Genomic DNA, 27,649 nt, shown 5'->3' with positions numbered 1-27,649 from the left:
CCTTATTATCAAGAATTTAAGACATTTAATCTAGAGTAGTCTAGGTCTCATTCCAAAGACACACCAGGAATTAGGGTACTGGGGCATTAAAAATAGCACAGGAGTGCTCACAAAAAATCTCAAAAATAAGGAAGACTGCCAAGCTATTGTTTAAAAAGGAAGGGGAGCTGGAGGAGGGAATGTAAAGGCCCCTCCCACAGGGTATATGAAAGGTTCCTAGAATGATCGCCCAGGCTAGCTCTTTCCTATTTACACACAGGAAACAAACTGCAAGTATGGCAGACATCCAACCTAAACACTGGTCACTAGGAAGTTCATTTCTAATTAAACCAGGTACTCTCCTACAAGAAAGGTTCACAGAATTCTCTACCATAGAAATCTCACACAATTATCTTTTGGTTTAAGATGGTTCTACCATGAGGCAGCAGCCAAATTTGATGTCTTCTCAGGTTCCTTCCAACTCTAAGTCCATGACACTGTAAGTTTTAAAGAGCAAATGAAAACACTGGTCTCAGCATGCAAATAAGACACAGCAATCCCAACCACAGTGCACAGAAAACTCACCCCAAATCACCGTCCGCCTCAGTCCTTCGGTGCCACTGAGCACAGAGGCACACAAACACAGGCGGCAGTGTGGAACGGCAGGAAGACTCCTAGATCATAAGGCAGAAAAGCTGGGGTTTTGTCTCTGCCATGCATGGACAAGCTCTGTAACTTTGGGCAAGTTATTCTCTGGGCCTCAGTTTTCTCATCTGTAAAATGAGGGAATTAGGAACCAAATAATCTCTATATTCCTTTTCTAAAATTCTTTGACTTTATAGCTCTGCAGTTCTCTTCTAAAGCTTGTTTCTCCCTCTGTAGTCATCATCTTTCCTCGCTCTAAATATATTCCACCCAAAGGAAGATCAGGAGTAACATCATCTCAAGCAGGCTGTTTTAAAAGCCTCTCAATTGGAAGCCAGCTCAAATTGTCTGATAAACTAATAAATATTTAGTCAAATTCAAGGTTTAAAAAAAAAAAAAGCCTCCCAAACAAAGAGAGGCATCTTTTAAGTACATGGTAAACCAACTTAAATGAACTGAGTTTAGTCATTCATTCTCTCCTTTTTTCTGTACCAATGAGTTTTCAAACAGTGTTCCCGAAGCACTGAAGAAGTAACACAGAGACCCCAAGGGGAGCGGGAACGAGGGCAGGTGAGAAGAAGGTGGAATAGACATGGCTCAAGCACCCAATCCATTTCAAAGTCATCTTCATTTGATAAAAGGATTACATTGTTATTACAGAAAGAAAAAAGTTGAAAACCATTACTCTATACCATAATATCACTGAAACAAAATCCCTTCTCTAGCCCTGTGGTGCTGTAGATACATCAATCCCAGTGGATCGCAATGAAGCCTAGTGATTCTAAGTATCCCAATATAGCATAAGTATTCTTACTATTTTTTAAGGCACTGGCAAATTCTGGGCCACCTTGGTCCTTGAAAATAGGAAAAGCATCTGGTTGAGGAAGCTGATTGGTGGTCAACAGAGCCTTTTGTAGTTTGATCCTTCCTTCCAAGAGCTGGTCCCACAGTGCTGAGAAAGAAGAAAAGAGAATCCCATTCCTCAGTCATAAAATCTTCCTGGGTGGGGAGGGGCAGAGGGGCAGGAAATCACACCAGTTCTCTAAGCAGCAGAGCATTATCACAGTTACATGCTATGGAAACACTATTAAAGGAAATAAATTCGGCATCTTGCAAGCAAATATTTGCTCACGAAAGAGGGAATGCCAAAGCCCAGGGAGAAGAAAAAACTCTCTTCTTTTCAAAGTAATCTTCCACAGTAGCCGGAAGTACTAGAGCAGAACCAGCTAAGCAGCTCAGTGTAGAAATGGCTGGCTAAGCACAGAGGAATGGCTTTAGGCCTCCAGGTAAGTGGCGCATGTCACAAACTAATTGGAAGGGCACAGGTGAGAGACACCAAGCCAAAACTAAGCAAAACAAACAAACAAAAAAAGTAGATCAAACACAGATACTTCGAAAAATAAGCAGTCAGCAAAACCATGTACAAACCTATCTGGTTCTTCACAGCTCTTCCTTTCTCCACTTCCTCGGATACTTTGACACCAGAAAAGGTCATCACCACACCATCGTCTTCGCTGTTCCTGTCTTCAGCCCTGTCCTCCTCACTCTCACCCTCAAAGTCTTCTTCACCATCCCCTTCTTCCATATCACTCTCTTCCTCTTCGTCTTCCTCCTCCTCCTCACTGCTCCCAATGTCATCCATCCCCTCAGTGAATTTTTCAAAGTCAGTAATGCTCTGGACACTAAAGCCCGATGTTTTCCCAGAACGGTTTCTGCTCTTCTTCCTCCAGGCCAGACCATTCTCCCCATCATCGCCAGACTCCTGTTCTTCAGCAGCACTCATGTGATCCTCATCAGACTCTTCCAGACCCAGTCCCTCTGAGTCTCCATCTCCAGACCCTTCCTCATCAGAGATTTCCTTGTCTAAGGGGAAAAAAAAGAAAAAAATGGGTATTACTTTAAGAAAGTAACATATTTTTCATTTCAACTTAAGGACTATGACGTCTATCAAGAAAAAATGTGTTACTGTTCCCAGCAAATATTTATCATACATCTACTATCTCTAAAATGCTACGGGAGAAGAGAAGATGAATAAACCCTAATGAAAGGTTCTAATGGGGCAGACAGACCCATAAAAATTTTAATACAGGGAGAACTGAAAGTGCTTTGACTGAGTTTTGATAACCCAGATTAGGGAGAATTGCAACTGTGGGGCAAGTGAATTGGTGGCATAGTGGTTAAGAGTTATGGCTGCTAACCAAAAGGTTCGCTGTTAGAATCCGCCAGGCGCTCCTTGGGAACTCTATGGGGCAGTTCTACTCTGTCCTAGGGAGTTGCTATGAGCCAAAATTGACTTGACGGCAACGGGTATAAGGAACAGATACATTTTGTCCAGGCACTGAAGAGCGATAAATTTCAACTGCTGTTTTCCCAAACCTGCATCTGAAAAAACATGGTTTATCATTATCTATCCCAAACACACAATCTCTATCACACCAATGTACCTGATTTATTACATACTTATTAAATACTCATTATGAGCCAGGCACAGGTGAAAGTAAAGGAAAGACAAATAGAATATAACACCTGTCAGTGAGGGGTTCATAGTCTAGTGGGAGTGGTAGATATGTATACCTATACTACAATGCCATTAGTGCAAAGTATATAGAAAAGGAACCACCTAACCTTCCTGGAAAGGTAAGAGAATGCTTCATGTGGAGAAGGACACGTTATAATTTCACTTATTAAACATAAGTAACAGCTCATCAGACAGAGAAGGGGGAGGGATAGGAGGAAACAGCATATTTGAAGGTCCAGCACCACAAAAGTACACAAGAGCACAGAATGCACGAAGCAGTGGTAGGAGGGGAGGCCAGCGAGCTGCTCATGGACAAGATCTGGAAGAGCCTTGTTTCCCGTGGGATGGACTATGAACTTGATCCTATAATAGATGGAATGTTAGTGAAGGCTCCTCGTTTTACTTATGCTCAGGTATCACCTGATACCTAAGTCTTTACTGATTGCTTTGATAGAGCATAAAGGCCCCATGTGCAGCAAATGCAATTATTAGATACAGGGACCAGTTACCAACAACTTTCTCCAACATGATAAAGATTTTATGAAAATATGATGAGTCTTCAGTACTTCTTTATACTACAGAACGGTATAGAAACTCAAGACACATAGGCGACCATCAGAAATATAAACATAAAAATACAAATGCAAAAACAGTAAGCAGAAATAATCCTTTCAGAAACATTCACACAGAGTAGCGCTGGAGAGCAGAAATCTTGGAGTCAGATTGCCTTCATTTGAATCCTAGCTCTTCCGCTACTAGCTGTATGACACTGAGCAAGTTATTTAACCAATCTGTCCCTCAATTTCCTCATCTGTAAAATGGGGATAAATAGTACCAACTTCATAGGGCTACTGGAAGAATTAAATGAGATGATACATGTAGTGATAACGGAGATAACATTTTTTTGAGGAGTCACTGTGTCCCAGGCTCTTAGAGCTTAGAGTTTACCACAGTGAATGACACATGGTGGAAGGTCAATCAGCATTATCTGTCTCATGATTGGTCCTGTTATCAACCTCTAAGCAAAGAACATGGAATAAGCTTATTAGGACCTCCCAGACCTGTATCAAGGATGAAATCATAGATATCATATTCTGAATGATAATTCCTTTAACAGTATCTGGATGGTACTGCTGACCTCTCTAAAGAAAAGCAAATGGTATCCACTCAAACCGTCATATCCAGCCCCTTCTTCCACTCTGAGAAACCTAAACAATGCTTTAAAACTGTAAGTTCACATTCTCCTAACTCTCTTGCAGGGAAGAGACAAGGCTTGTTTTATTACTACAATGGTAAAATAAAGTGAGTTTCACAAATAACCAATATTATATAGTAACTCAATGCAAACGCTGAAAACCCAAAGGAAATGGCTCAAAACTCAAGATTAGCAGCATGCTCATCAGACACAGTGCTTTTTAAACACACAGCCCTCTTTAATATCCAATATGCACTGCCCTTTCTTTTAGGGTGAACCATTGGTCTGAATATAAGGAGTACAGCAACTAATCACTCTGGATTTTAGATTCCTTATGGAGTGAAATTAAATACCCTCAAAGGCCCTTTCTTGTGCCAGATCAATGGTCTCTCCTAAAATAATATGTAAGGGCACACAGATTAGTCTTGCAGAGATCAACCCCCACTACACACACATACCAAAACCAAAACCAAACCCAGTGCTGTCAAGTCGATTCCGACTCATAGCGACCCTAGAGGACAGAGTAGAACTGCCCCCATAGAGTTTCCAAAGAGCGCCTGGCAGATTTGAACTGCCGTCCCTTTGGTTAGCAGCCGTACCATTTAACCACTACACCACCAGGGTTTCCTCCTCACACACATACACACCAAAAAAAAAGGATTTTAGCACATAAAAATTACAAAGGAGTAGCATGCAAGTATGTCTACTCACCAGATGAGCCTGGCAGAGTCTGCTCCCAGTGGTCTTCCTTCCAAGCTTTTCTAGAGGTGGTCTTGCCTGAATATCTTTTGTCTGTGTCCAAGAGGGACGTTGATGCCAGTTTTCTGATGCTACCCACTGCCAGGAAATCACCTTCCCCATCTTCCCCTTCATCAAACCTGTCAATCACTCTAGCAGCAGTGGCTGTGGAGGAGAGGGAAATCAGAATCTCCATGTTAGAAGGAACTTAAATGATAACCCTAGTCAACCCCTTCATCTGACACTTGAATGTCCACTACAAAATCCCCACCAACTTCCAAGAACAGGAAACTCATTACTTCCCAAGACAGACCACTCACCTCACTGCTGTACCTCAATAGAAAGTTAACTCCCTGAAGCTACTCACAGGTAATATTTCTATGCCTGGGATCATACAAAACTAGGCTAATTTCTCTTTCATGACAGTCCCTCAAATACAGCTTACAAGTCAGTCATCATGTTCTATCATCATGCCGTCTCCATCCCTCAGCGAGTTTTCTTCGCTTATACTGGCTAAACAGCACCAGTTCCTTCAACTGATATTCCTAAGACACGGTCCAACTATTCATATTTATCCCTCCTTATTCTCCCTTCCTCACACTTCTCTGACTCAAGTCTAAAGCAAGATTATTCTCAGCGACACCCTGAACGTCAGCTTAAAAAACACGTCTCACTCCTCAGACCCTGACCAAGTGTCTTGAGGCCTAAAGAGGCTTAAACAGCACCAGGGAATTCTACTTCTTCCTTTATTCTTCAAACAAGGTCTTGGGGGCAGCTAGAGAAAGAAATGATGGGACTTCTTTCTCCCCATTTCCAACGCAACACCAGTAAGGGTATCCTGAAAGCTAACTTCCAGCCTGCTATTATATTCTGGCTCCCTGCGACAGCCCTCGACCCAGAACCGGGTCTTCGCCTGAGTCTCCCGAGCATTCCCCCCGCCAGAGCACCAAGTCTAGCGAGTGCGTGTCAGAAAGACGCCAAAGCCCCCTCCCGGTCCGGGAGCTTTTCTCTGCGTCAGGCGAAGAACTGAGGGTTAGGTGGAAAGGCCGGGCTGCCCGCCCCTCATTCGCGGCCCCCGGGCTCGCACAGGGCCAGGCCCACCGCTCCGCACGTGGCCTGCCCCAGTCAGGCCTCACCCTCCTCCGGGTCCGCCTCAGGATCCGCCTCGCGCGGTCGCGGGTTCAACAGCTGTTCCAGCTGCAGCGCCAGGGGCTCCGGCCCCGCCATCTTCACCAGGTCTCGGCCCGCGTGACGCACGTGAATTTGCGACCCAACCAAAGCCCTGACGTTCTCTCCCCACCAGGTCCTCCCCACACAGCCAGGGACTGCCCTGCTCCCTGCGCCCAACTCCGGGCCGGTAACTTCCGGGAGCCGCGCGGGAGGGGCGGGGCTACGAGTCATTCCGAGCGTTGCTAGGATGAAGGCGGAAGCGCGCGGGAGGCTGAACGGATTGTCTGCGGCCGGCCTCGTGTGCGCGTGCGCGTGCGCGTGCGCGTGCGTCGAAGGGGCGTGCTGGGCGGTGCGGGAGCGCGCGAGGGCACGTGGTCGCCGCCAGCGCAAAGCGGAGGTTGCAGTGTGTGCGGCCAGCGTCCCCTTAACACAAGATATGCGGCAAGATTTGTGCGAGACTCTCTTAGGAATAAAGTGCAATGTAGCCATGGCCCATGGTGGTTTATTTGGGGAGGAAGAGGGGGCCAGGGGTCAGCATCTGGAACCTCGTTCAGACTTGTACCAAAAATAGGTTTGGCGTTTCGCAATTTGGAGGAGCCCGGGGCCAAGCACATGTCTCTGGCCCTGTGCCAGGATTTGGGAATCCTATGTCAGGGATGAGCATTTTAAGTCTTCGGCGGACTGCTGGCGTCTTTTATTAAGACGAATAATTAGAAAATCACTAAGGGCATCATGTTTGGTAGAGGGTTAGTGAAAGAGAGGAAGATCTTCAACAAGATAGATGGACACAGTGGCTGTAACGATGAGTATAAACATAGCAACGACTGTGAGGATGGCGCAGGACCGAACAGTGTCTCGTTCTGCTGTACATAGGGGTCGCTATGAGTCTGAACCAACTTTGCAACTAACAACAACATGGTTGTGCATAAATAAAAATCGTTTCTGTAGCTTCTCCAAGTAGCCTTGTCTGAGCAGGGGGAAGAAAAGGAGGTGGGGATTACTCTACTGCATACCCCCTCGGTAAGAAACCAAAAACCACACCCACTGCCGTCGAGTCAATTCCGACTCATAGCGACCCCCTCGGTATTGATCTTTTCTGTGCAAAAATGAGATGAGATGTTCACACACCTAAAACCGGTGTACAAAGGCAGAAAAACTCATGTCTACCGTTAGAGGAGCACAGGTAGACTCGAAATATAAAGACTTAATAGGATAAATTTAATAGCATTCAAGCACACAGAAAGATACAATTCCTTTACACTTGCCTGCATTCATCAAGCATTCCCTGACTGCCCGCTACGTGGCAGGCACTGCTAGATGAGATACAATGATGAGTAAGTTAGATTCTGTTCTGTTGGTGAGCAGCCTAGGGGGCAGACAAACATGTAAACAGAAACTACAATAAGGAATGATAAGAGGTGAGTAGGAAGTGCTCTATCATTCCTCTATCTGTTTGAGGTCACCTGAAGAGACCTAGAACCCCCTAAACAGACAGTACCTCTAAAGGATTCAGAGAAGAGATATTAGGGGTGCACTGTGGCAGTGCCCCTTCTTGGGTTCAGCCCAGGCCAGTTGGACCCCACAGCTGAGTAGCCTGAAATCCTCAACTCCTCAGTGTCTCCTGTGTAATCCAAGGAATGTGAGGGTCTCTGTCTTCCTATGCCCTAAGGGTCAAGAGCAATTAGAGGCCAACACTTTTGTATGCCATGTCCCATGTTCCCACCCTAGGTGGCTCTTGAAGAATAACGACTAGGACATAGGCACCATAGGCTGGGGGCTCAGGCCAGGAAAAGTGCATTTTACCATCCCCTTGAGTAAGAGAACTCTGGTGAGAATAGATTTTTTTTTTAACTTATCCCCTGTAATCAAGGCCTGGTGCCTGCTTCTGGGCCCTCCAGAGCAGCAGCATGCTCCTCAGGCTATAACAACTGGCATCCCCCTGTGCTTCAAAGAACAAAAATATTTCTCCCACCCCACATTTAGGAAACTACTTTCCCCAATCCTCTTCTCCTGCTGTGGAGGACATTAATAATGCTTAGAAACCTAGGCTTGGGGTAAAGAGAAGAGGGGAGGGAGGTGAGTCAGGGGCAGAGACCACCTCTGAGCTGTCATGCAAACAGGTCACTGCTGGATGATTCTGGGGCTGGGCTGGGCACACAGCCAGAGGAAAATGCTGTAGATATGCTCATCTACTCTGCCTTCTCTCCCTGGTCTCTGCTGACCTAGGAAACCTTTTTAGGAAGTAATAAAGACCGCTCCACTCCTGTCACATACATCCCAACCAAAGAACCGAACTCATTGCCATCTAGTCAATTTCGACTCATAGTGACCCCGTAGGACCGAGATAGAACTTCCCCATGGGGTGTCCGAGGAACAGCTGGTGGATTTGAACTGTTGACCTTCTAGTTAGCAGCCGAGCTCTTAACCATGGAGCCACCAGGGCTCCCATATACATCCCAGCTACCCCCAAATGCTTCCCCTGCTCTTTTATTCCACACTGATGGTTGGAAGGGGACCACAGGAGTGGATGCAAAAGGATTTAAGAACTTAAGATGTGACTGAGAGGAATTGAGACACGGTCAAGGACTATAACCTCCCAAATGTTCTTTCTGGGGCCTGTCCCTACCAGCATTCTAGTTTCTTGAGATCCTGGGGAGGAATGCCTGATGCAAATGGAGGATGAATTATAGGAGGGGAGATTTCAAAGACTATACTTCCCTAGCAGAAATTTCAACCTCTAAATGCTCAAGCAGGGAGATGAGAATTAACCAGGAGCCCTCATCCAAAAGAGCAGTCAGTCTTCTCCAGAGAAGGTAACGGGGTCTCCCAGTTCACAATCTGTCTGCCTGCTGCCTAAGGACTACAGAGTGGCAGGCAGATGTAGGAGCAGCAGATGATGGGAATAGGTGAGAGGGGAAACCCCCTCCCATTGCCCCAATGAATTCTTCAAGTGAGTAGGGGTTTCAAGAGTTTTGGGAAACCAGGTCCAGACCTGCCTCTCTTCTCAGACCCCTGGAAATGCCTATCCTGGCTCTCCAGGCGTCCTCCTCCCCGACCCTATCTCAGTCCGAACCAGCCCCTAGCCTCCACCAGTCTGGAGAGGTTGGGTGGGTGAGCTTCGGCTCCCTTGCCCGCGCAGATGGCGGCTCCCCGCTGCTGGAACCCCGAGGGCAGGTGGCGGGAGGCAAGGGGGAGGCGGCTTTAAGATGGCTGCGAGGAGAAACCAGGCTGCTAGACCTGGCCAGAGAGGAAGCTGCCCTCCTGGGCGGGAGGGGACCGCTGTGGCGCTCCCCTCCAGGCCGCAAGCCTCCCCTGGGAGCTCCCAACGCAGCCGAGTGGGCAAGATGCAGCGCAGCCCCGTACTTCTGGCCCGGAGACGGGCAGCGCAGCCCCCATGGGAAGGGACCGTCTCTGCCATTCCTAGACCGCCTCCTCCCCGGCTTTCGGCTCCAAATTTGACTGCCGAGCGTTCCCACCTGTTCCGGTATTTGCCAGGGTTGTGGATAACCCGCGGAAGGGAAAGACTGCGCCGCGGCGGTGGAGTCAGAGAGAAGAATTGAGTTCACACCGTGGTGCCTAACTCTACAACACTTCTCAAGCTCGCGGTGCCGCAATAAAGCTGCTAAATAATTCAGCAGTCCTGATAGGAAAATGCAACTTCCCAGTGAGCGCGCGTTCAGTTAAATGAATGTCCTTAAAAAGGGAGGGGGACTCTATGATGAATAAGTTGGCTATGATTTAATGTACATAAATGCTAAAAGGGCGAAAACAAGCTGATCTAATGATTCCATGTGAAGCAGGTGAAGAAATCAGCTGCATGCGGAGACTAAGAGTTTCAAAAGTCTACCCTCTCTTTCATAAATTCCCATTTCTGCAAGAACTGTGCCCAATTCTTCCCTGAGAGTCCCATCACCCCACCCCATTAGGTAAACAGTCATATAGATGCTGTGAAATATTGCTTATTTTAAAGCCTTCTCTGCAGGAAGGATAAACTTGGTTGTGTCTTAACAAAACATGAAAACAGCACTGGAAATTACAGACCATAATGTAAGAAGTTTTGACTTTTAAAATAAGGAAATAAATAATCCAGATATGCAGGAGTAATCCTGGAACTCTAATAGCATCTGATATTAAAGCAGGCATACACCCACACACACCTATTTCATAGTAGATAAAATATTTAAATTCCTTCCATATCTAATGAAGGCTTGGAAGGAATTGAACTGTTTTTTAGAACCTATTGGCAACTCGCAGTTGAAATTTGATTTCTATATTGGTTATTTTTGTTCACCTTCCAGAGAAACTGAATGTGTATCTTGTGCCAGGCAAAATATTTTTCCTTCTGGGGAACTTCAAATGTAACAAATACTATAAAACAACGATTTCATATCAGCTCTGTGAAAGGGATTAAAGTATTTCATTTCTAGCTGTACTGTAGATTCATTTGACGTTATCTTTCAAACCGCCAAATTAGAAAGCAGGATTATCTATGGGAAATGAATTGAAACTGGAAAGGATCATCTCTAACTATATATTTACAGGTTGACATTCACAAGCCTGGTTATGCATTGGGGGGGGGCAGAGAAAATGCACAGAGTATCATGCCTAATCACAAACTGGACCACTCATTTTTAGCCATGGATTTGATTTCTATTTCAAATTCTGTATTAATTTATCAGCAAACATCTCTTCAATTGTATCAGTTAAATCCACAGAATGCAAATCTGTAGTTAAGAACAGCAGGAAGCCACAGAGAAAAACTCGGGCTGGCATTAGCAAGGGGGTTCAGCCATAGCCAAGGCGAAAATGGATACATCACCCCAATCCTGCCTCTTTCTTCCTCCTGGCTTCTGAGGGGCCATTCAGTTCCCCATCAAGGCTCTCCGCTGGTCGTTAAAATATCAAATAACACACCAATTATCTAAACGTCAGGTTTTCTATTTTTATTAAAAACTCACAGATTTATTCAACATGTTTTCTTTCATACAGTGAATGGTCTAATATGCACTGGAGGTCACACAAGCTTAGGTTTATTAGAACAATAAAAGACATATGAGAAATTTAATATATAAAGAAAAAAGTAGCAGCTGTTGACTGCATATTTGACCATAAAATTTAAATATTTTGGACTTTGATTTTAAAGACACAAAAATAAAACCTGTGTGGGTCTATATAAGTCATATTAACAATTCCATGAATGTTCAACAGGACTAAAAATTAGCAAAGATGTTTTTTTAAACCTTGTAACACTTTTTTTTTTTAAACACTTTCTCAGGTTGCTGGTGCCAGGCACCTTTACAGTATTTGTGCTATAATTTTTCTATTTGGCAACTGTCTGAATATTGTTTTCTCTTTGCCTCGTGTAAACAACACCTTTTTACATACTAGCACAGTGAGCTGCAAGCCCTGCAAGGCTGTCGGAACATCTACAGGAAAAGAAAAGAAACAATTTTGGTTGATTGCTCAAAACATTTTGTTCTTGAACAAGAGGTTTCAAAACAGGATATATTAGTAAAACACTGAACTCCTGAATTTAACATTTAGACGTAAACAGTTGACTGTTTTTAGTTCAATAGTCTTTATTTATTTATTTATTTATTAACTTTTCATGTGTGAAGGTAGAATACTTCTCTTGTACGGCCGATGTTCAAGTCATTTTAGGGAGAGATCTGGCTGGAGACCATTCTAACGTGTGTGTCTGCGTGTGTATCCGCGTAAGTGGGGGTAGAGTTTTGCAAAGGTAGAAGAGTTGATACTGAGGGCTTTACATTTAGAATTTTGCAATTTTGGCAAAAACAAAAAACCAAAACCCAGATAGACAAAATATATATATATATATATATAGTCCCACCTGATGCACAGCAGGTCGGCGTTTCTGAAGCTATACAGAGTTTGTTGTCGCTGTTGCTGAACTCTGAGACAACACTAAGAAAGGGTTTCCCAGAGCCAGAACCTTCCTGGCCTGGCCCAGGGCGCCCCGGGCCGCTTCACCTCCCTCACGGGGCTGTGCCGCGCGGCCTCCCTTCCTGCGGCTCCTGGCATCTCCACTGGCCGTGCACGCCGGCGGTCGCTGCATGTGACTCTCCATCGCCCGTGGACTAGGCGCGCACGCCCGCGGGGTCCTTCCACGGTTCAGCGTCCAGAGGGGAAGTGGGGAGAGGTCTGCCTTTCCCTTCGAGAGCCCCAGTTCTGCACCTTTCTCTTCGGGGAGCAGATCCCAGTCCTGCCTCGAGGTGGATTTGGATCCTATTTCGTGTCCCCCTTTCCCATCCCGTCTCTCCAGACCGAGAATGGTCCCCGAGGCTGGCGGAAGTGGGGGAGGACTTGCTTTTTATTTATTTATTTTTTTCTTAAATAAATGTTCACTTCTGTACAACCACGAACTCTTAGAACCGTGCGAGGCCCGCTACCACACTGCTGCCTCGTTCATTTCGGGGGGGTGGGACAGGTGGTTCCCGTAGCTTCCCCCACCATTGACCGACAGTGATGAGAAGGGTGGGCTGGGCCCGAAGACCTCAGCCGACATGGAGTGCAGGGGCCCGGGCAGGCTGGGCTCGGGGCTGGGCGAGTCCCCAGGGGGGTGCGCCAGGATGTCGGTGAACCGCTGAGCCTCGGTCGACGGGTGGTGGCCGGGCAGCGGGTGCTCCAGGCCGCCCAGCGGCGTCCCGGAAGGCCCGGAGGACGGCACAAAGGGCAGGTCCACAGGCGTCTGGGCCTGCGAGGACGGGGGGCCTTGCGGGAAGAAGTCGTAGTTGCCCCCGGGGCCGTAGTACTCGCTCTGGTAATCTGCAGGATGGCGGAGAGAAGGCGGTCAGGGCGGCGCCCTGGGTCAGGAGGTGCACTCAGGGCGGGAAAGCGCGCTCTGAGCGGGACCGGGAGAGCGCGCGCCCGGAACGCGTGGGGTGCCCCTGTGGAGCTGGGAGGAAGCTGGGCGCACACGCTGGCACTGCTCCCTCCCTGCCCACCGCCTCATTCAGGGTCGGGATCCCCCACCTTCCTTGGCTTTACTCCCTCATCTTCCCCGGTTGCTCCCTAACTCTTCATTTCTCCGGGGAAAGCGAAGAGCACCTCCCGCGCTGCCACCCGCTTCCAGCGAAGCCACCCGCTGCCTGGTCGCGCTCCGCCGCTCGGCCGCGCACCCACCTCCATAGAAGGAGAAGGGCCCGTTCGGAATGAGTTCGCCCGGCTCCAGACGGTCCACGAGCGGCCGCATCCGGCGCGGACTGCGGAAGAAGGCATGGCGCCGGGCGCCCAGCGCGCTCAGTTGCTTCATTCTCCTTTCCTTGGAGCGCCGGTTCTGGAACCAGACCTGAAGGACACACCCGTGCGGGGTGAGGCCACTGAGTATTCCCTAAGCCCGGGTGAGCCGCCCCGCCCCTCACCCCTCCACTGCCCGACTCCAGGCGCCAGGGTGCGTGTGTGTGTGTGTGTGTGTGTTGGTGGTTGAGTGTCTCTAGTGGGGATCGCGCTGGGTGGCCCCTGAGCCAATGGTGAGCAGGATTCCCAGCAGGAGGACCTGGGCAGGTCACCCTGTCCGATGTGAGGCGGTCGGCGTGGGGGGGGGGGAGTAGCCCCGTTGTTTCTAACAATCACTGTCACAATTATAGCTTTTTGAGGGCTGTACACACTCAACCTCCCCAAAACAGTGTCACACATGCAGCTTCTCTTTTGCAGTCTCTTGCAACTCCCCACATGATAGTGACCAAAAACATGGAAACGGCCTCCTGTTGACATATCATCTTGCAACAATAACCAAAACCCACCATCTCCTTTTCAAACTCACTCGCACCCTCCCAGTCCCAAACATTTTCACACAGCCTCTGAAACAGACCCTCAACCTCCCATTTATGTGAGCGCAGGCTCCTACAGCCTCCAAGAGGCTGCAGGTCCTCCTGTTGAGGGCGGCCTGCACGTGTACACTCGGCCTCTTAGGCACACCCACCCTGGCCTCGCAGAGCCTCCCAGGCACCAGGCTTCTGACACGCAGGCTTGGATCAGAGACTCGCGAATCACAAGCTGCCTCACGCCCTCACAATGCATAGGCCCAGCTGCCCCCAGATGGTTGCCTCTGCTCTCTGCTCCAGAGGGAGAGCTGAGTCTCCCTCCAACCCGTTCTCCCTCAATCCAAGACGCCCCACCTCTGCTTGGAGGGTTAGTCTTTGCTCTGGGGCTTATCTAACCGGGATGAGGGACACACAAAATTGAATTTAAGGACACAGAAGCCAGTGGAACAGATTAATTCCGGTGTGCCCACCGACCTCCCGGCTCCTCCCGAATCCGGAAAGGGGTGATGGAGAAAGAAGGGTCCCAACTCTCTCTGCGGTGTCCAATACAGTCCCCCTCTCCAGCCTCCTGCTGAGCTCCCCGCTCCTCCCCCTCTACCGCCACTGTCACCTCAGTTGTGCTGGGAGGAGGAGGAGGCTGTGGGATTTCCTGGTTCTCTAGGCATCCCGCGGTGTTTCAAAGGCCCGGCGGGGTTGAGGTGTGTCTGAGTCTACCCCCAACCCCCTCCCCCACCAGCCTCTGTCGACTCGCTCTCCTCCTCGCCGCTCGGCTCTCCCGGGCTGGATCTGGGTGCCTAGACTGGCAGTGTGGGCGTCTAGGTGGCGGAGTGGCGCGCCCCGGCCCTGACCTGGATGACGCGCATGTTGAGGCCGGTCTCTTGGGCCAGCTGCTCGCGGATGTGGCGCGTGGGCTTGGGCGTGGCAGCGAAGGCGGCCTTCAGCGTCTCCAACTGCTTGGCTTTAATGGTAGTGCGTGGCCCTCGCCGCTTAGCACCTAGATTCTGGTCGTCATTCTCGTTGCTGCCCCCTTCCTTGTCCGACACGTTGGCGCTCTCCGAGTCCTTGGCGTCGTCCTGCGACGGGTCTTGGGAGTCCGGTGACAAACTGGGGTCGCTGCCAGTGGTGGCTGCGGAGAGTGAAGGGACAGGTGAGCAGCGGCCGTGGCGGGCCTTCCTTTCCCAGGACCCGCCCGCCCCTAGGGAGACGGGATTTGGGGCCTCACCCGAGTGGAGGCTGTTCTCTTTGGCCAGACTGCTGTTGCTTAGGTAATCCTCTTTGCAGACGAACTTGTTCTCGTCAATGATGTATAGCTCTTCGCCGGTGGAGAGTTGCTTGTTACACATCATGCAGGTGAAGCAGTTCAGGTGAAACACTTTGCTCCGCGCCCTCCGCACCAGGTCGCTGGGGGAGATGCCCTGCGCACAGCCAGCGCATTTGGTACCGAAACACCTGCAGGGGGCCGGGTTGGCGAGGGGCAAGGGGAGACAGAAGCCGGGAGAAAGAACCACAGCAGGAGAGAGAAAGAGGAAGAAGGAGTAGGACGAAGGAGAAAAGGGGAAAAGAAAGGGAGAGAGCCAGAAAGAAAGAGAAGCAGAAGGCCGATTAAGCGGGGGAGGAGGCAGGAGGACAGTGCAGGGGACCAGGGAAAAGTCAGGGGAGAGACACACACGGTTAAGGCTAGCGCCCCAAATTGCCAGCACGAACTCTCGTCCGCTTTATCCCAGGGGAGAAAAGCGCCGCCGAAGAAGGCGAGAAGGCGGCGGAAAACTTATTTAACGATCAGATTCGGAGGACAGTTCAATTTTAAAGTCCCACATAAATGCGCCCTGAGTGCCACTTTTCTCTCCTAGCGTCGGGCTCTCTCTCACGGTAAAAGGACACGCGCACAGACTGGTGGTTGGCGAGATCCCACCCCGCGGCGGGTAAGCTAACACCGACCGTGAGAGCCGGGCAGGCGCAGCTGGTTTGTGCCACGTTGAAGCTCAAAGCCCGGCAGATCTGCACAAGTGGCAAGCCGCTGTGGGGCTGAGCCGGCTCTAGGCGCTCCGCCACTCTTTAGGGAGGGAGACCTCGGGCGTCCACCTGAAATGGGCACCCGGCTCCGGCCCGGGGAAACCTAGCCAGGTGGGCCACGGCTCAGAGGCTTAGGCCACGCTTCCTCCGGGCGGTGCGAATGTGCACAGCTCATTATTCCATGATCCCTCTGCACCTGGAGCCATGTGTCCTGAAGTGGCAATGGGAACAGCGCGTCCCAGACCTCTGAATAAAGTGTCCCGGCTTTGAACATCCCCACGCACACACCAGCTAGATCTGTCACCACAGACTCAAGAGAAAACCAGAAACCAAATCAGCCGAGTAAGCCGGGAGATTTCGAATCCGCAAAGAGGAATTCGCTCCTGAGCCTTTTCTTCTCTGTTGACTATGTTTGTGTGGGTGAGGTGGCAAGATGGTGAGTTTAAATGAATACAATTAAAAAACTAAAAGGGGTGGGGGGCGTAGAAAGAGATCTCCCGGCTCGGGCCAGCCAGATCTTGGCTGTCTCCTTGATTTCAGCAAGGAGGTAGCGGCTGCTGCCGGGCAGTGCCTGGGAGGGCGAGCAGAGGAGCCCCTCGCCTCCGAGCCGGGTCGGCGTTGGGCCAAGACCGAACCACCCGCCGACCTTGGCAGCCAAAGAAGCGGGGGAAAACTTGCTCCGCGGTGGCTGCGGTCTTGGGGCACTTAACTGGCGACAGTGCGGCAGTTTGCCAAGCCGGCGCTTAGAGGCCAGAGCAGGTTTGAGGCAGACCCCCTGGCGTGCGGAATCAGCCTCGGGACCGAGCTTTTCCCGGCTGCACCCACGGCAGGCGGTCCGGACACACCACGCAAAAGGCTCGGCGGTTCCCGCCAAGACCTGTCTGAGCTGGAAAACAGTGGGAGGGAGCGAGCCCAGGTTTCAAGGCTCAGCCAGGAGAACGCAGTTGCGGAGAGCTCCGCGGCGGAAGGACAGGCCCCAGGCTGCCCTGCCTCCTTCCAAGCTTGGAGGGGCTTCCGGGCCGAGGCAGGCTCAGACCTTTCTTTCCGCGGCACGTGCAGCCAAACCCGGACCCACAGTTCCAAGACGCAAGCAAAGCCGCATCTCGGGCTCCTAGCGCGCCAGCTGGCGAATAGAAGGGCGCCCGCCGGATTTGGCTGCCCTGTCCAGAGGCAGCTCCTGGCGCGGCCGCAGCGGCCACGCTGACCTCTGATCCGAAGCTGGCCGCGAAGGGCGCGCAGGCAGGGAGCAGCCCGGGCGCGCGAGGAAGTACTCACCGGAAAAAGTCGTTCTTGCAGTAGAGCTTGCCCTCCCGGGAGAAGCACTTCTCGGTCAGGTTGCATTTACATTCACAGCACTGGACGCACTTGACGTGCCAGGCCCTGTCCAGCACGTTCAAGAGGAAGCGGTCCAGGATGGGCCTTTTGCAGCCGGCACAGTGCACCATGGTCTTTGGTTTGGTCGGGTCGGACCCGGAAGGAAAGGGGCAGGTAGAGCCGAGGGGCTGACTCCCGACGATGACCTGCACTAGTTCCCCCAGCCTTCCAATAGGAAGGAGACACACGCGGCCTTGCAAGCCAAAAGCCGCACCAGGAAATCAAAAGAGGGGCAACGAGGCTGCTGGGGGAGGGGAGCGCCTTGGTGGAGCGCGCAGCCCAGGAGTTCCAGGGCCCCGGGCCGAGCACCGGCCCGTAGCTCCCCGAGCGATGAAAAGGAGTCTCAGGCGAGCGAGAAAGCGACCCTTTTTCCCAGAGCCGACTGAGGAGTGAAGGTCACCGAGAGCGAAGGTGGGAACGGAAATAAATAAATAAGCGGAGAAGCCGGCACGGCGAGCTCAGGTTGCAGGGAAAGCGCTGCTGAGTTCTCCGGCTTGAGGTAGAGCTGTCAGAAGTCAAAGTGCATCTGCTTTTGTCCTGGGTATGAGGGTGGGAGTGTGCGTGCCGGGCTGCCTACCGCCAGGATTTCCCCGCTCTTTAAAAAAAAAAAAAAAAAGACAAGGAAAAAGCAAAACGAGAAGAGAAGCTTTGGATCCTAAACTGCCGGCATCGCGCAGCGGGTCCGGACGCGCCGGGCGCCCGCGCTGGGCCCGGGGGAGGGGCGGAGGCAGGCCGTTTGGGGAGCAGGGGGAGGGAGGCAGGAGGGAGAGCTGGTGGTTGATTGCTGTTGTTGCTTGGGTTTATCCCCTTTCGGAGAAGTGTGTGTGTCAATCGAAGACAGAGAGAGACAACTCTGGGCAGACGTAGCTAGACGCGCTCGCCCGCTCCCCGCCGCCCCAGCCCCGTCACCTCGGCGGGTGTCCTGCCCAGAGGCCTCCGTGTCCTCGGGGCGCCCCTCCCTGCGCCTGGGCTCCTTCGGGGAGGCGATGCGCACTGGTTCCTCACCGCGCCTGGCCGTGCATCGTGGCTCCAGTCACAACTCGCGGCCGCCTGGGCGCGCAGCCCCGCATCTCTCGGCCCGCGCTCCAGCTGCCTGAGTCCAACCCCACAGTCGCGCGACTTTCTCTCTCTTTTTCCTTTCCCCCCTCTTTTTTCGTTGTAGTGGTAAATCTGGGTTTTCTTTCTAGCCTCCTCCCCCCCCCTTTTGTTTTGTAGCGGGAGGAGTCAGGGGGAGGGGTAAGCTTGGAGAGCTTTAAAAAAAAAAAAAAAGGTCCTGGTGCAGAGGCTACAGTAGTAGGCTGGCGGCTGGAACAGCGCGGCGCTGGCCGCCGCTGTCGCCGCCCGGGCCGCGACTCGTTGTTGGCTCTCCCCGGGCGTGCGTCCCTTGGTCCCCGATCTCTTGGCCCAGTCCGCCGCCCCGGCGCGTCTCTCCCCGGCTCTGGCGGCTCGGTCACTGCTCCTGGCTGTTGGCTGAGCTCTGGAAGCCCCCTCGCCTTAATGCAGCGCCCGCCGACGTCACGGCGGCTTGCGACCAATCAGCGGCTCGCGGTCCCTCTGTAAACCATTCCGCATCCCCCGGCCCGGGAGAGTGCGAGGAGACCGTGTTTCGAGGATCAGCGGCGGCGGCACCCGCGGGCCGACGCGGGCAGCAGGCGGCGATGTGCCCGAGTCCCTCCTTGTCTGGTAGGGCGTCGGTTTCTGTGGAAGGGACTGAGGAAGGGAGGGAGAAGGCGCAGGCGGAGGCTACAGTTCTGCGGGCGAGTGGGAGTCATCCAAGACCGAACCCTGTCAAGGGTTGGGGTGCACGGGGTCCGTGTACCCCGACGGCCCTGGTGCACCGTTTGGCTTTGTTATTCAGCGGGTGTTGGCTTTTTTTTTTTTTTTTTTTCTTCCCCCTTGCTGTCTTGGCCTGGAAGTTTGCCCCGGACACGGCGCGCGTCTTTGAGGGCAAGGCGCTTGCCAACAGAATCTCCTTCCGCCTTCTGTCCTGTCTCCTTCCCCGCCCCCTCCCCCAATCCATCCAAAGTCCACAGGGTCCTGGTCTCTAGAAGACCTGGGTGTCTGTCACCCGCAGCGCGCTCTTGGAAAGTTGATTCCGGCAGTTTCCTGGTGGGGGCGGGGGAGGCCGGAGGCGCGGCGCGGGGGAGGGGAAGGAGTGGGTGGGGAAGCGCCTTGGGTGAGGAGTCGCAACCTAGGCGAGAAGCTGTGAGAAAACTGTGATCCGGAGACGCCTTTTACATACCAAAATAAACGAAGAGGCGGGAAACCGCCGGGCCCCAGACGCTGCGGGCGGTGCAGATGGGGGAGAAGGAGGGAGGAAGCAGCGAGGTCGCGGGGGCGCCAAGGGAAGGCTGCAATGGGTGGGGTGTGCACCGGCGGGTGGACCTGGCTTCCAGTCCTCGGCTTTCCAGGCTCTGGGCTGACATCAGCTTTCCCAGGCAACCACAGGCCACTCCCTCCATAGTCCACTCTTCTGGAAGGCCTTCCCTCCCGAATTCCGCTCCAGGTGTAAACTCGGGATTACTGCCCGCGGGGGCGGATTGCCCCAGATATTGTGGTCGAGGCTGGGTTCTGGAAACGGAAGCCTATCGGCGTCATTCTAGTTCCCCCGTGGACGCCAGTGAACCCCCAAATTCCGTTGCCGTGGTACTTTTTCTATGCTTAACCGGGATTCCCCCCGAGATGGGGTCTGAAGGCGGCAGGGCTGAGTGGTCCTACTTTTTATTTCCTGGTTTTTTTGCGGGGGCTGGGGGGAGGAGCGGGCGCAAGGAAGGCGCAGACCACCCTAGTGTGGAAGGAAATCAGCATGGGCCGCCACGCCAGATCTTGCAGGTACTTTGGCATTGGCCTTTTGACGCCACTTGCGGTGCGGGACTCAGGCACCGACACAGGGCCCAGGGCTAAGTTGAGGGAAATGCTCGGAAACTCAACTACTGTGACTCTAGGCCGGCAGTGACCCCAGCTCTCCGCAAAATGAAATACCCTCTTCGGACGAACGGCGATGTCACTACGGCAAATTTGCTTGTGCTAGGTGAAACTCTTGGGTTTCCGGGCTCTGCCTCTGCCCTTTTCCTGTCACCAAGCCTCAGTCTGCATCGCCCTACAATCCCGAGCGCCTCCTGGAGTCCTCACCTTGCGGGCGGCGTCACATTTTTATTGGAAATCCGTAGCGAGGCCCGCTGTGTGCTTCTTCTGCGCTCGGCCCCTCCCTGACCTCCGGGTGCCGGGCAGGTGTACTGCCTTCTCCGCCCTCCCCCCAAAACGTCGGCCCGGGGTCGCAGCTACCGGGTGCCGCGGAGCTACGGGGTGCCGCGGAGCAGAGGCCTGCGATCCCCAGCACACCAAACCCCTCGGCGGGGCTCTCCCAGGCTCGGGCACAGGCGGGGCAGGGAATGGGGAGGGTGATTTTCTAACCCAGCGAGAGTTTGCCCGGGTTTGCACTTGGCTGTGCACTCTTCTTGCGGACCCGGCGCTTCCGGGAACTAGCCCACCGGTGCCTGGACATCCGTACCCGGGGAGGCGCTAAGCGCGATGTGGAGTGGAATCCTTGCTCACCCGCCGGGATCCCGCCCTTCTCTCCAGTTGGCAGCGTGGTGAGGCCCGCGGGGAGGGGCCGGTCCCACAGAGCTGTCCCCACACTCCCCCACCCCCAGCTGTCCCAGTTCTCTCTGCCCGCGCCCTCGACCCAACCACCCATTTCAGGAATCTATAGCTGCCCCAGTCCCGAGTGGCCCGCCCCCGCCCCAGCTGGGCTCCTTCTCATGCAAAGCAGAAGGGGAACTGTCGGCGGGAACCTACGGGGCGACAGCTGGACCCGGCTGCAGGCCCCTCGCGAAGTCAAGGCCCGCCGCCTCCCTCCGGGTGGGGGGGAGGAGGTTGCTCAGTCCGTTTGGAGGGTGCAGAAACCTTGGGTCCTCGACCTGAGGGAAAGTGGGACCCCCTTCTTGCGGGCGGCCCAGCGCGGTGGGGAGTTGGGGGCGAGGACCGGACACAGGCTCTAGGGCATCCGGGTTCTGCTTGTTCCCTGTCCAGATGGCGCAGCAAACAGGTCCACGGGAAGCAACCCCGGAGCCTACAACCGGGGTTGCGCAGCGCAACTCCAGGCGCGCCTCCTGGCTCCTGATTCTGGGTTGAAAGTCCAGATTTAACGCCTCCACGGCGACAGCACACTAGATTAATGCTTTTTCGTTTCCGTTGAGCTTTTATTTTAAAACGTACTAGTCGCAGAGTCATGGGAAGAAATCCTGCAGAGAAAATTCAGTCCCCGAAGCCGCGGGAGAAGAGGGGGCAGCCCTGCGTTGACACCAGTGTCGGCTCAGCGAAGAGCAACAACCTCACGTTGCCCACCACCACGCTTACTGTCTCAGTCCTCAAGTACAGGAGCGCTGTCGTACCCAACGTGCTCCAAGCCACACAGACCCGCAGCAAGCATCCCCAGGACGTTTACTTCCTGGCGCGGGGTGGCGGGGGTGGGGGGCGGGGAAGCAGTGAGTGGCCTTGACTGCTCTCCACCGCATCCCAGGCTCCGTCAGCAAAGGCCCAGGAAGGGCTTTGGCGCCCAGGTTTTTCCTTCGGGAAGCGCCTTGAGGATCTGTCCGAGGGTAGAGACCCAGTGCAGGAGCTGGGGATAAAGGGGTTCTGCCAGCCGCCCCTGCCGCTCTGCAGTTTGGGGGCGAAAGGCGGCGCCCCCTCCTGCACTGCTTTCTTCCTGCCGCCTGCCTGCTCCCCAGCCCTACCTACTCTGTTTCCCCCTACGTCCCTGAGTGGCCCGCAGGGCCCAAGGACCAGAGCCTGCCGTGTCACCGTCGGCCGGTGTTGATCCCTAAAGCAGCGGCAGCCACTGAAGGCGTCCCTCCCTTCCCGCCCCGCTGCCGGGGCACGGAGGAGTGGCGCTGCCTCCCTCCTTTCCAGCCCACGAACCCCAGAAAAGGGCGGTGAGGCGACGAAAGGAGGTGCCTCGGCGCAGCCGGCTGTGGGTTACCCCGCGCGGGGCGGCAGGGACCGGGTGCACTCAGCCACGCAGAGCCAGGCGGAGGGAGCGAGGAGCAAGCCAGGTGCATGTCTGGATAGGGTAGGTCCGCGAGGCGGCGCGGACCCGGCACAGACTGGGTGAGGTCTTGACCGATGCGACGCAGCTGAACTGTTCCTCCCGGGCCCTTAGATCCAACCGGCGATATTTAGGCGTCTCCTTCCTCTCTCGCGTTCTCTCTTGCCTTGAGTTCCCCCTGTCTCACTCCACCGCTCTCATAGAAATGACCTGCTTCTGTGCAGCACTTTACAGTTTACATCACTCTCCCCCCTGGACCGCATACTAAGTGGGGGGTCGGTGTTATGGAAACCCACGTTAGGGGCTTTGCCCGAGACCCCTAGGTCCCTGCACTGTTGGAAGTGAGAAGTTTGGAGGGCTGGTCACCTTGCTCCATTGTGTACTTTGCATCCTCCCCCCACCCCGCCACGTTTTCCGGGGAGGGGGGCCTTGAACGGGCGGAGGAGCCCGCGAGCCGGCAAAGGGCAGCATCCGGCTGGGGCGTCATGGTGTGTGCTCGGCCTAGGTAAACAACGCTGGCTTCCCACGGGGAGTGGAGGGGACCCCAGGGCATCTTGGGGGGGGGTGAGATCCAGCGTGATGATCTCAGATGCAAGTCAGCGCCGTACAGGCCAAGGGGCAAAGACCAGACGGGGAGAGCCTTGGAAGGGAGAGGGTGAGCTGGGGAGACCAGAGAGAGAGGGAGGAGAGAGAAAACCGGAGAGAAGGGAAGGAATGCAAAAAGTAAGCGGGAATGGAGGAAAGATCAGGTGGGGAAATGCGTGGAGGAGGAGTGAGGGAAGAGAAACGGAAAGGGGGCCCAGAAAGACACCCAGCCATAAACTGAACTCGAGGACCACAGGCGCGGAGGGAGCATCCGGCAGGACTCCGAGGGTGCGCGGGTGTGTGATAGGTGTGTTCGCAGGCGGGAGAAGAGGAGGCGGTGTGTTTGGTAGGAGACTCAGCGCCCGTGGACAAGCGTGTGAGCAGCTCTGGGCAGGAATCCAACAAATAAATAAAACGTCTAAGACGGCGTGACAACAATGTGTATTTGGGTGCGTGCCCGTGTTCCTCTGTCTGAACGCACACTCACACCCCGGTAAGGAAGACAAACGGGGCTCGTGCCTCGGAGTAATTAATCCTCTCACTAATTGACTCTCTCCCTTTAGCTAATGGCGGTGGTCACTGCCGATATCTGGAGAGATACCAAGTGGGAAGAAAAAAGGAGAGAGGAGAGCCCCCAAAGTAGCCACCTTTGGGGCTGGGATTGAGTTCTTCCTGGACTTGGCAGCTCTAAACCCTCCTCCCCCACCTCTTTTTTTTTTGGGAAGAATTCAATAAATGCTACTGCCTCGGCCCCTCCAGTCCTGGGCAGTATTAATAAAGATCTTTTTAGGTTAGGGTGACCGGGGCACCCCCCCCCCCCACACGCACTGCCTTACTCTCAGGCCTTCTACATCCCTCTAAAAAAAAAAAAAAAAAATATCTGGAGTTAAATCTCAGATGCTGAAAGACATCCCCTGCCTCCCTACTGGACTTTTCTTACCTCTAGACCATACCATTTCTTCCTCTTTGCTCCCCCAGGAGTCCAGATCCTGCACTTCCTTCTTTTAGTCACTGTTACTCTTCCAAGAGTCTGGGATATGTCCTGTGGTCCCTAATAGTGCAGTTGAGCTTTTAAATGGGTTGGGAAGCAGCCTTGGAGGGCAGTGGGGTCAAGGCAAGGATGTAGAGAAGCTTCTAGAGAAAAACCCACTCAGGGGTGGAAAGAGAGGGAAGTTCAGGTAGAGCAATGCAGACCTGGCAAGAGTGAGGTCTCTGGGGACAGAGAAGGGAAAAGTAGAAACCATGGGAACACCATGGGAGAGAGTGTCAAGTGTATGTGAGGAGAGGAGGGTGGCCATATCTGTGTGACTGTGAGGGGGACAGTTCTGGTCTCTGAGTGTGAGCATGGGGAAGGATTCCCCTTCTGCTCCCCACAGCACCCTCAGTTCTCAGGAACGGGAAGAAGAGGTAGGGGAAATGGTGTTGGATTGGCCCATCGGTAGGTGAGTTGGCTGGAAGGAACCTGTCTTAGTTATCTAGTGTTACTATAACAGACATACCACAAGTGGGTGACTTTAACAAACAAATTTATTTTCTCACAGTTTAGAAGGCTAGAAGCCCTAATTCAGAGTGCCAACTCTAGGGGAAGGTTCTTGTCTCTTCTTCTGAGCTTCTGCTCCTGGTTGATTTTCATGTGGCTTGGCATGTCTCTTCCTCCATCTCTCTTCTCCTATGTTTGTTTAATCTCTTTTATATGTCAAAAGAAATTGACTCAAGACACACCCTACACTAATCCTATTTCGTTAACATAACAAAGACAACCCATTCCCAAATGGGATTATAACCACAGGCATGGAGGTTAGGATTTACAACACATATTTTGGGGGATACAATTCAATCCATACATTTCACCCTTTGACCCCCCAAATTCATGTCCTTGCCACATGCAAAACAAATTCACCCCGTCACAGGTTCCAAGGTCCACAATCTTTCTGGAAATCAGCTTTGAGGCTTGGTTTTGGGAGGTACATGGCAACTCTCACCCCTGTGAGGTGGCAGTTTTGCTCTGTTGGCCTCCTCAGAGGCTAAATAAATAAATGCTGAGATCCATAAACCACTCAACCCAGAGAGAGGAAGAAGGGGGAAGGGCAGCTCCCCAAGAAAAAAAAAAATTCACTCCCCGCCTTCACTAAACACAGTCTTAATTGTCCCTTGGGAACATTTGTACATTTGACCAAAGCAAATCCCCTAGCAGTCATAGCAAAATTAGCCACAGGGGCTGGCAGTCCAGAGAGCTGGGGACCTGGAGAAGGGGGAGTTGAGGAGAGGTAAAGGCGGGTTTAGGAAGGTGAGAAACTTGACTCCTCTCCCACTGTCTCTGTCAGGCTTTAAAAAGAAAGTGAGCAAGAGGAATAAAGTTCCAGAGGAAAGAAAGAGAAGGGCATATAAAAGGCAAATCCAAACTAGAAAGGAAAGAAAGTGAAGAAGAAAGAGAAACAGGGGGAGGAGGGAGAGACTATGATAAAAGAGGGTGAAGGTGGCCCCAGGAGGCTGGGCTTCGTCCCAAACCATACGTCTTCATTGTCTCCGTGTGTGCAAAGGCAACTCCAGCATAAGGAAAAGCCACTATTGGAGCCTTGGCTTTATTTTATATCCTATACATCAGGAGGGAGGCAAAGCTTTATTTTCGCCAAGAGACAGATATTTTATTTCTCTCTTACGGTTTTATGTGTGAGAGATGTCAGGTTGCCACAATGGATGGCTAATGCATAGGCAAGAGGAAGCCGTGTTGGCATGCTGTGTGTCATGGGGTCTTGGGGGGGTGAGTGGGCCTGGGATTTAGGGCTGATGGGACACTCTGGGGGATTTCTGCTAAAACATCTCTCTTCATAAATCCAGAAGCATGGTCAGCTCAACAGGGAGAAGAAGGAGTTTTAGAGGGAAAAGAGTTGGGCTTAGTAATAAAGGAACACACAAAGGAACCGCTTACCTTTCAACAGGCTTGGGCAACAAGGGCACCACGATCCCATGGAAATTCAGAGACTCATGTAAAAACATACACGCCATTCACGGGGAAGCATTTTCCGGCCAGCATCCTTTGTGAGTCCTGTGAGTCTCTCTCTCCCCATTTTATGTTTTTCTCCCTTTTTTTTTTTTTTTTTGCTTTCACCAGCAATCGTTTTTAACCTCCTCAGGGCCTTGGGGGGAAAGAGCTATTAATTTGCAAATCATCTGATCTGTGAAAGGATCAAGATGCCTGTTTTTCGCTGCTAAATCCAATGTCTTGAGTGGACACACGTATGCACACATGAGCCCATGCCTAAGTGAGTCCTGGGAGTGTAGGTGCCAGACTTGAATCCAAGAAGAGCCTCCAGGGACCTGTAGGCAAATTAAACATTAGATCCCAAACTGCATAATGTTCATATTTTAAGCCTGGAGAGAAGGGGGAAGATAAGGGGGACAAAGGGATGGAGGGGGAAAGTTTGTTAATTAACATGTTCCATTCAGGGCTTAGACCCATGGTCTCCTCCACCTCAACCCTCCAAGCCAATTCCTTACAAGAGTTGCTTTTATTCTCATATCCCACTCTTTGAATTTTTTGATGTCTTGGTTTGTATCCACTGTGGCGCAAAAAGACAATCATGCCCTTTCCCTTTTCTCAGAGGATTTGAGGCAGCACAGAATCTCTAGACGAGGAGAGTGAGGACCTGCTACACCGTGTCTGGTTGTGGCCTTTGGAGAACACATTTAACCTTTCTAGGCCTCAGTTTCCTCATCTATAACACAAGGGGATTAGACTCAATGATTGCTGAGGTCCCTTCCAGCTCTGACCTCCTCTGACGGAATAAGATAATGTGTGAAAACACTTTGTAAAAGGTAAAGCCCTATGAATGCCAGGGATTATTATTACGATTCTGATCAATCCTCTTTTCCCCGCATGGATCTTGGCTGTTTAGCGCCAGCAAGCAGGCAAAAGAGGGCTGAAAGCGAGAAAGCTTAGCGCAGATGGAAAACCTCTGTGCCGTGGAGAAAAAGACCAGCATCTCCAGAAACATTCTGTCTCTGTTTGCCCCCTGAGACCTGGTGGGTGGAGAGTGGCAATAGGAAGGGGTCTAACTTTGTGTGGCCCATTTCAGCCTACATGGAGGTAGACAGTGTATTTCTTCAAAAGCATCATTTGTCTCCAAGTGACTGATGTGGAAACCTGATGTGAAGGCGATTTGCAATTTTTTTTTTCCAGGAAGAAAGGAAAAGGCAAGGTGTAGCTGATTAGCAAGTTAATTATTTCAGTACCCCAAGGGTTCCAGTGTGGTGGTAAGTTGTCCAGTCCCGGTGTAATTTCACAGTCCATGCCTTTCCTGGGGAGCACCTGGGGTGCCCCGGTCTGTCTCTCTCTCCATCCACCTGCCTTGTATCTTCCTGACACACCTGAAGAGATGAGCAGCGGCTGGGGTGGTGGATGATGCAACATATACCTTGGGCCAAGGAGGCAGGGTGGCGGGTGGCAGGTGGGGGACAGACAGAGCGGGGTGGAGACACCCTAACTGATGCCATTTACCTCTGCTGAGTGCTTAATTATCTGGCCCTTTCTTCTTCTTTTTTTTTTTTTAAATCTTTTGTTTAATAAATATTCATGAGGCAGATTATCAGGAAGTGGAGTT

At 52.3% G+C, this 27,649-nt stretch overlaps 2 protein-coding genes across 10 annotated transcripts in view; both read right to left on the bottom strand.

Moving 5' to 3' along the window:
* Nucleotides 1–6,465, bottom strand: part of AATF (apoptosis antagonizing transcription factor) — a 116,514-nt gene extending 110,049 nt beyond the window's left edge. For 2 of the 9 annotated variants that reach the window (XR_010318381.1, XM_064271363.1), the window contains exons 1-4: nucleotides 6,212–6,456; nucleotides 5,049–5,240; nucleotides 2,053–2,487; nucleotides 1,439–1,576 (exon numbers count right to left, since the gene is read on the bottom strand). Coding sequence is in view for 7 of the 9 variants with exons in the window: in XM_064271363.1 (XP_064127433.1) it covers nucleotides 1,439–1,576; nucleotides 2,053–2,487; nucleotides 5,049–5,240; nucleotides 6,212–6,302 (856 nt within the window). In the remaining 2 variants the exon portion in view is untranslated. Of the gene's footprint in view, nucleotides 1–1,438; nucleotides 1,577–2,052; nucleotides 2,488–5,048; nucleotides 5,241–6,211 lie in introns of all 9 variants that reach the window. The other 7 variants (XM_064271362.1, XM_064271364.1, XR_010318380.1 and 4 more) reach the window with 6 other exon arrangements.
* A 5,821-nt stretch (nucleotides 6,466–12,286) lies between these two features.
* Nucleotides 12,287–17,994, bottom strand: LHX1 (LIM homeobox 1). Its single transcript, XM_003414566.4, has 5 exons — nucleotides 17,318–17,994; nucleotides 15,252–15,478; nucleotides 14,878–15,155; nucleotides 13,389–13,554; nucleotides 12,287–13,031 (listed from the first exon to the last, which is right to left on the bottom strand). The coding sequence occupies exons 1-5, from the start codon at nucleotides 17,485–17,487 to the stop codon at nucleotides 12,652–12,654; spliced, it is 1,221 nt and encodes a 406-aa protein (XP_003414614.1). The 5' UTR covers nucleotides 17,488–17,994; the 3' UTR covers nucleotides 12,287–12,651.
* Between the last annotated feature and the right edge of the window lie 9,655 nt (nucleotides 17,995–27,649).

The sequence above is a fragment of the Loxodonta africana genome, chromosome 18 (assembly GCF_030014295.1).
Source record: "Loxodonta africana isolate mLoxAfr1 chromosome 18, mLoxAfr1.hap2, whole genome shotgun sequence".
Taxonomy (NCBI): domain Eukaryota; kingdom Metazoa; phylum Chordata; class Mammalia; order Proboscidea; family Elephantidae; genus Loxodonta; species Loxodonta africana.
This window is presented reverse-complemented; position numbering and strand designations above follow the sequence as displayed.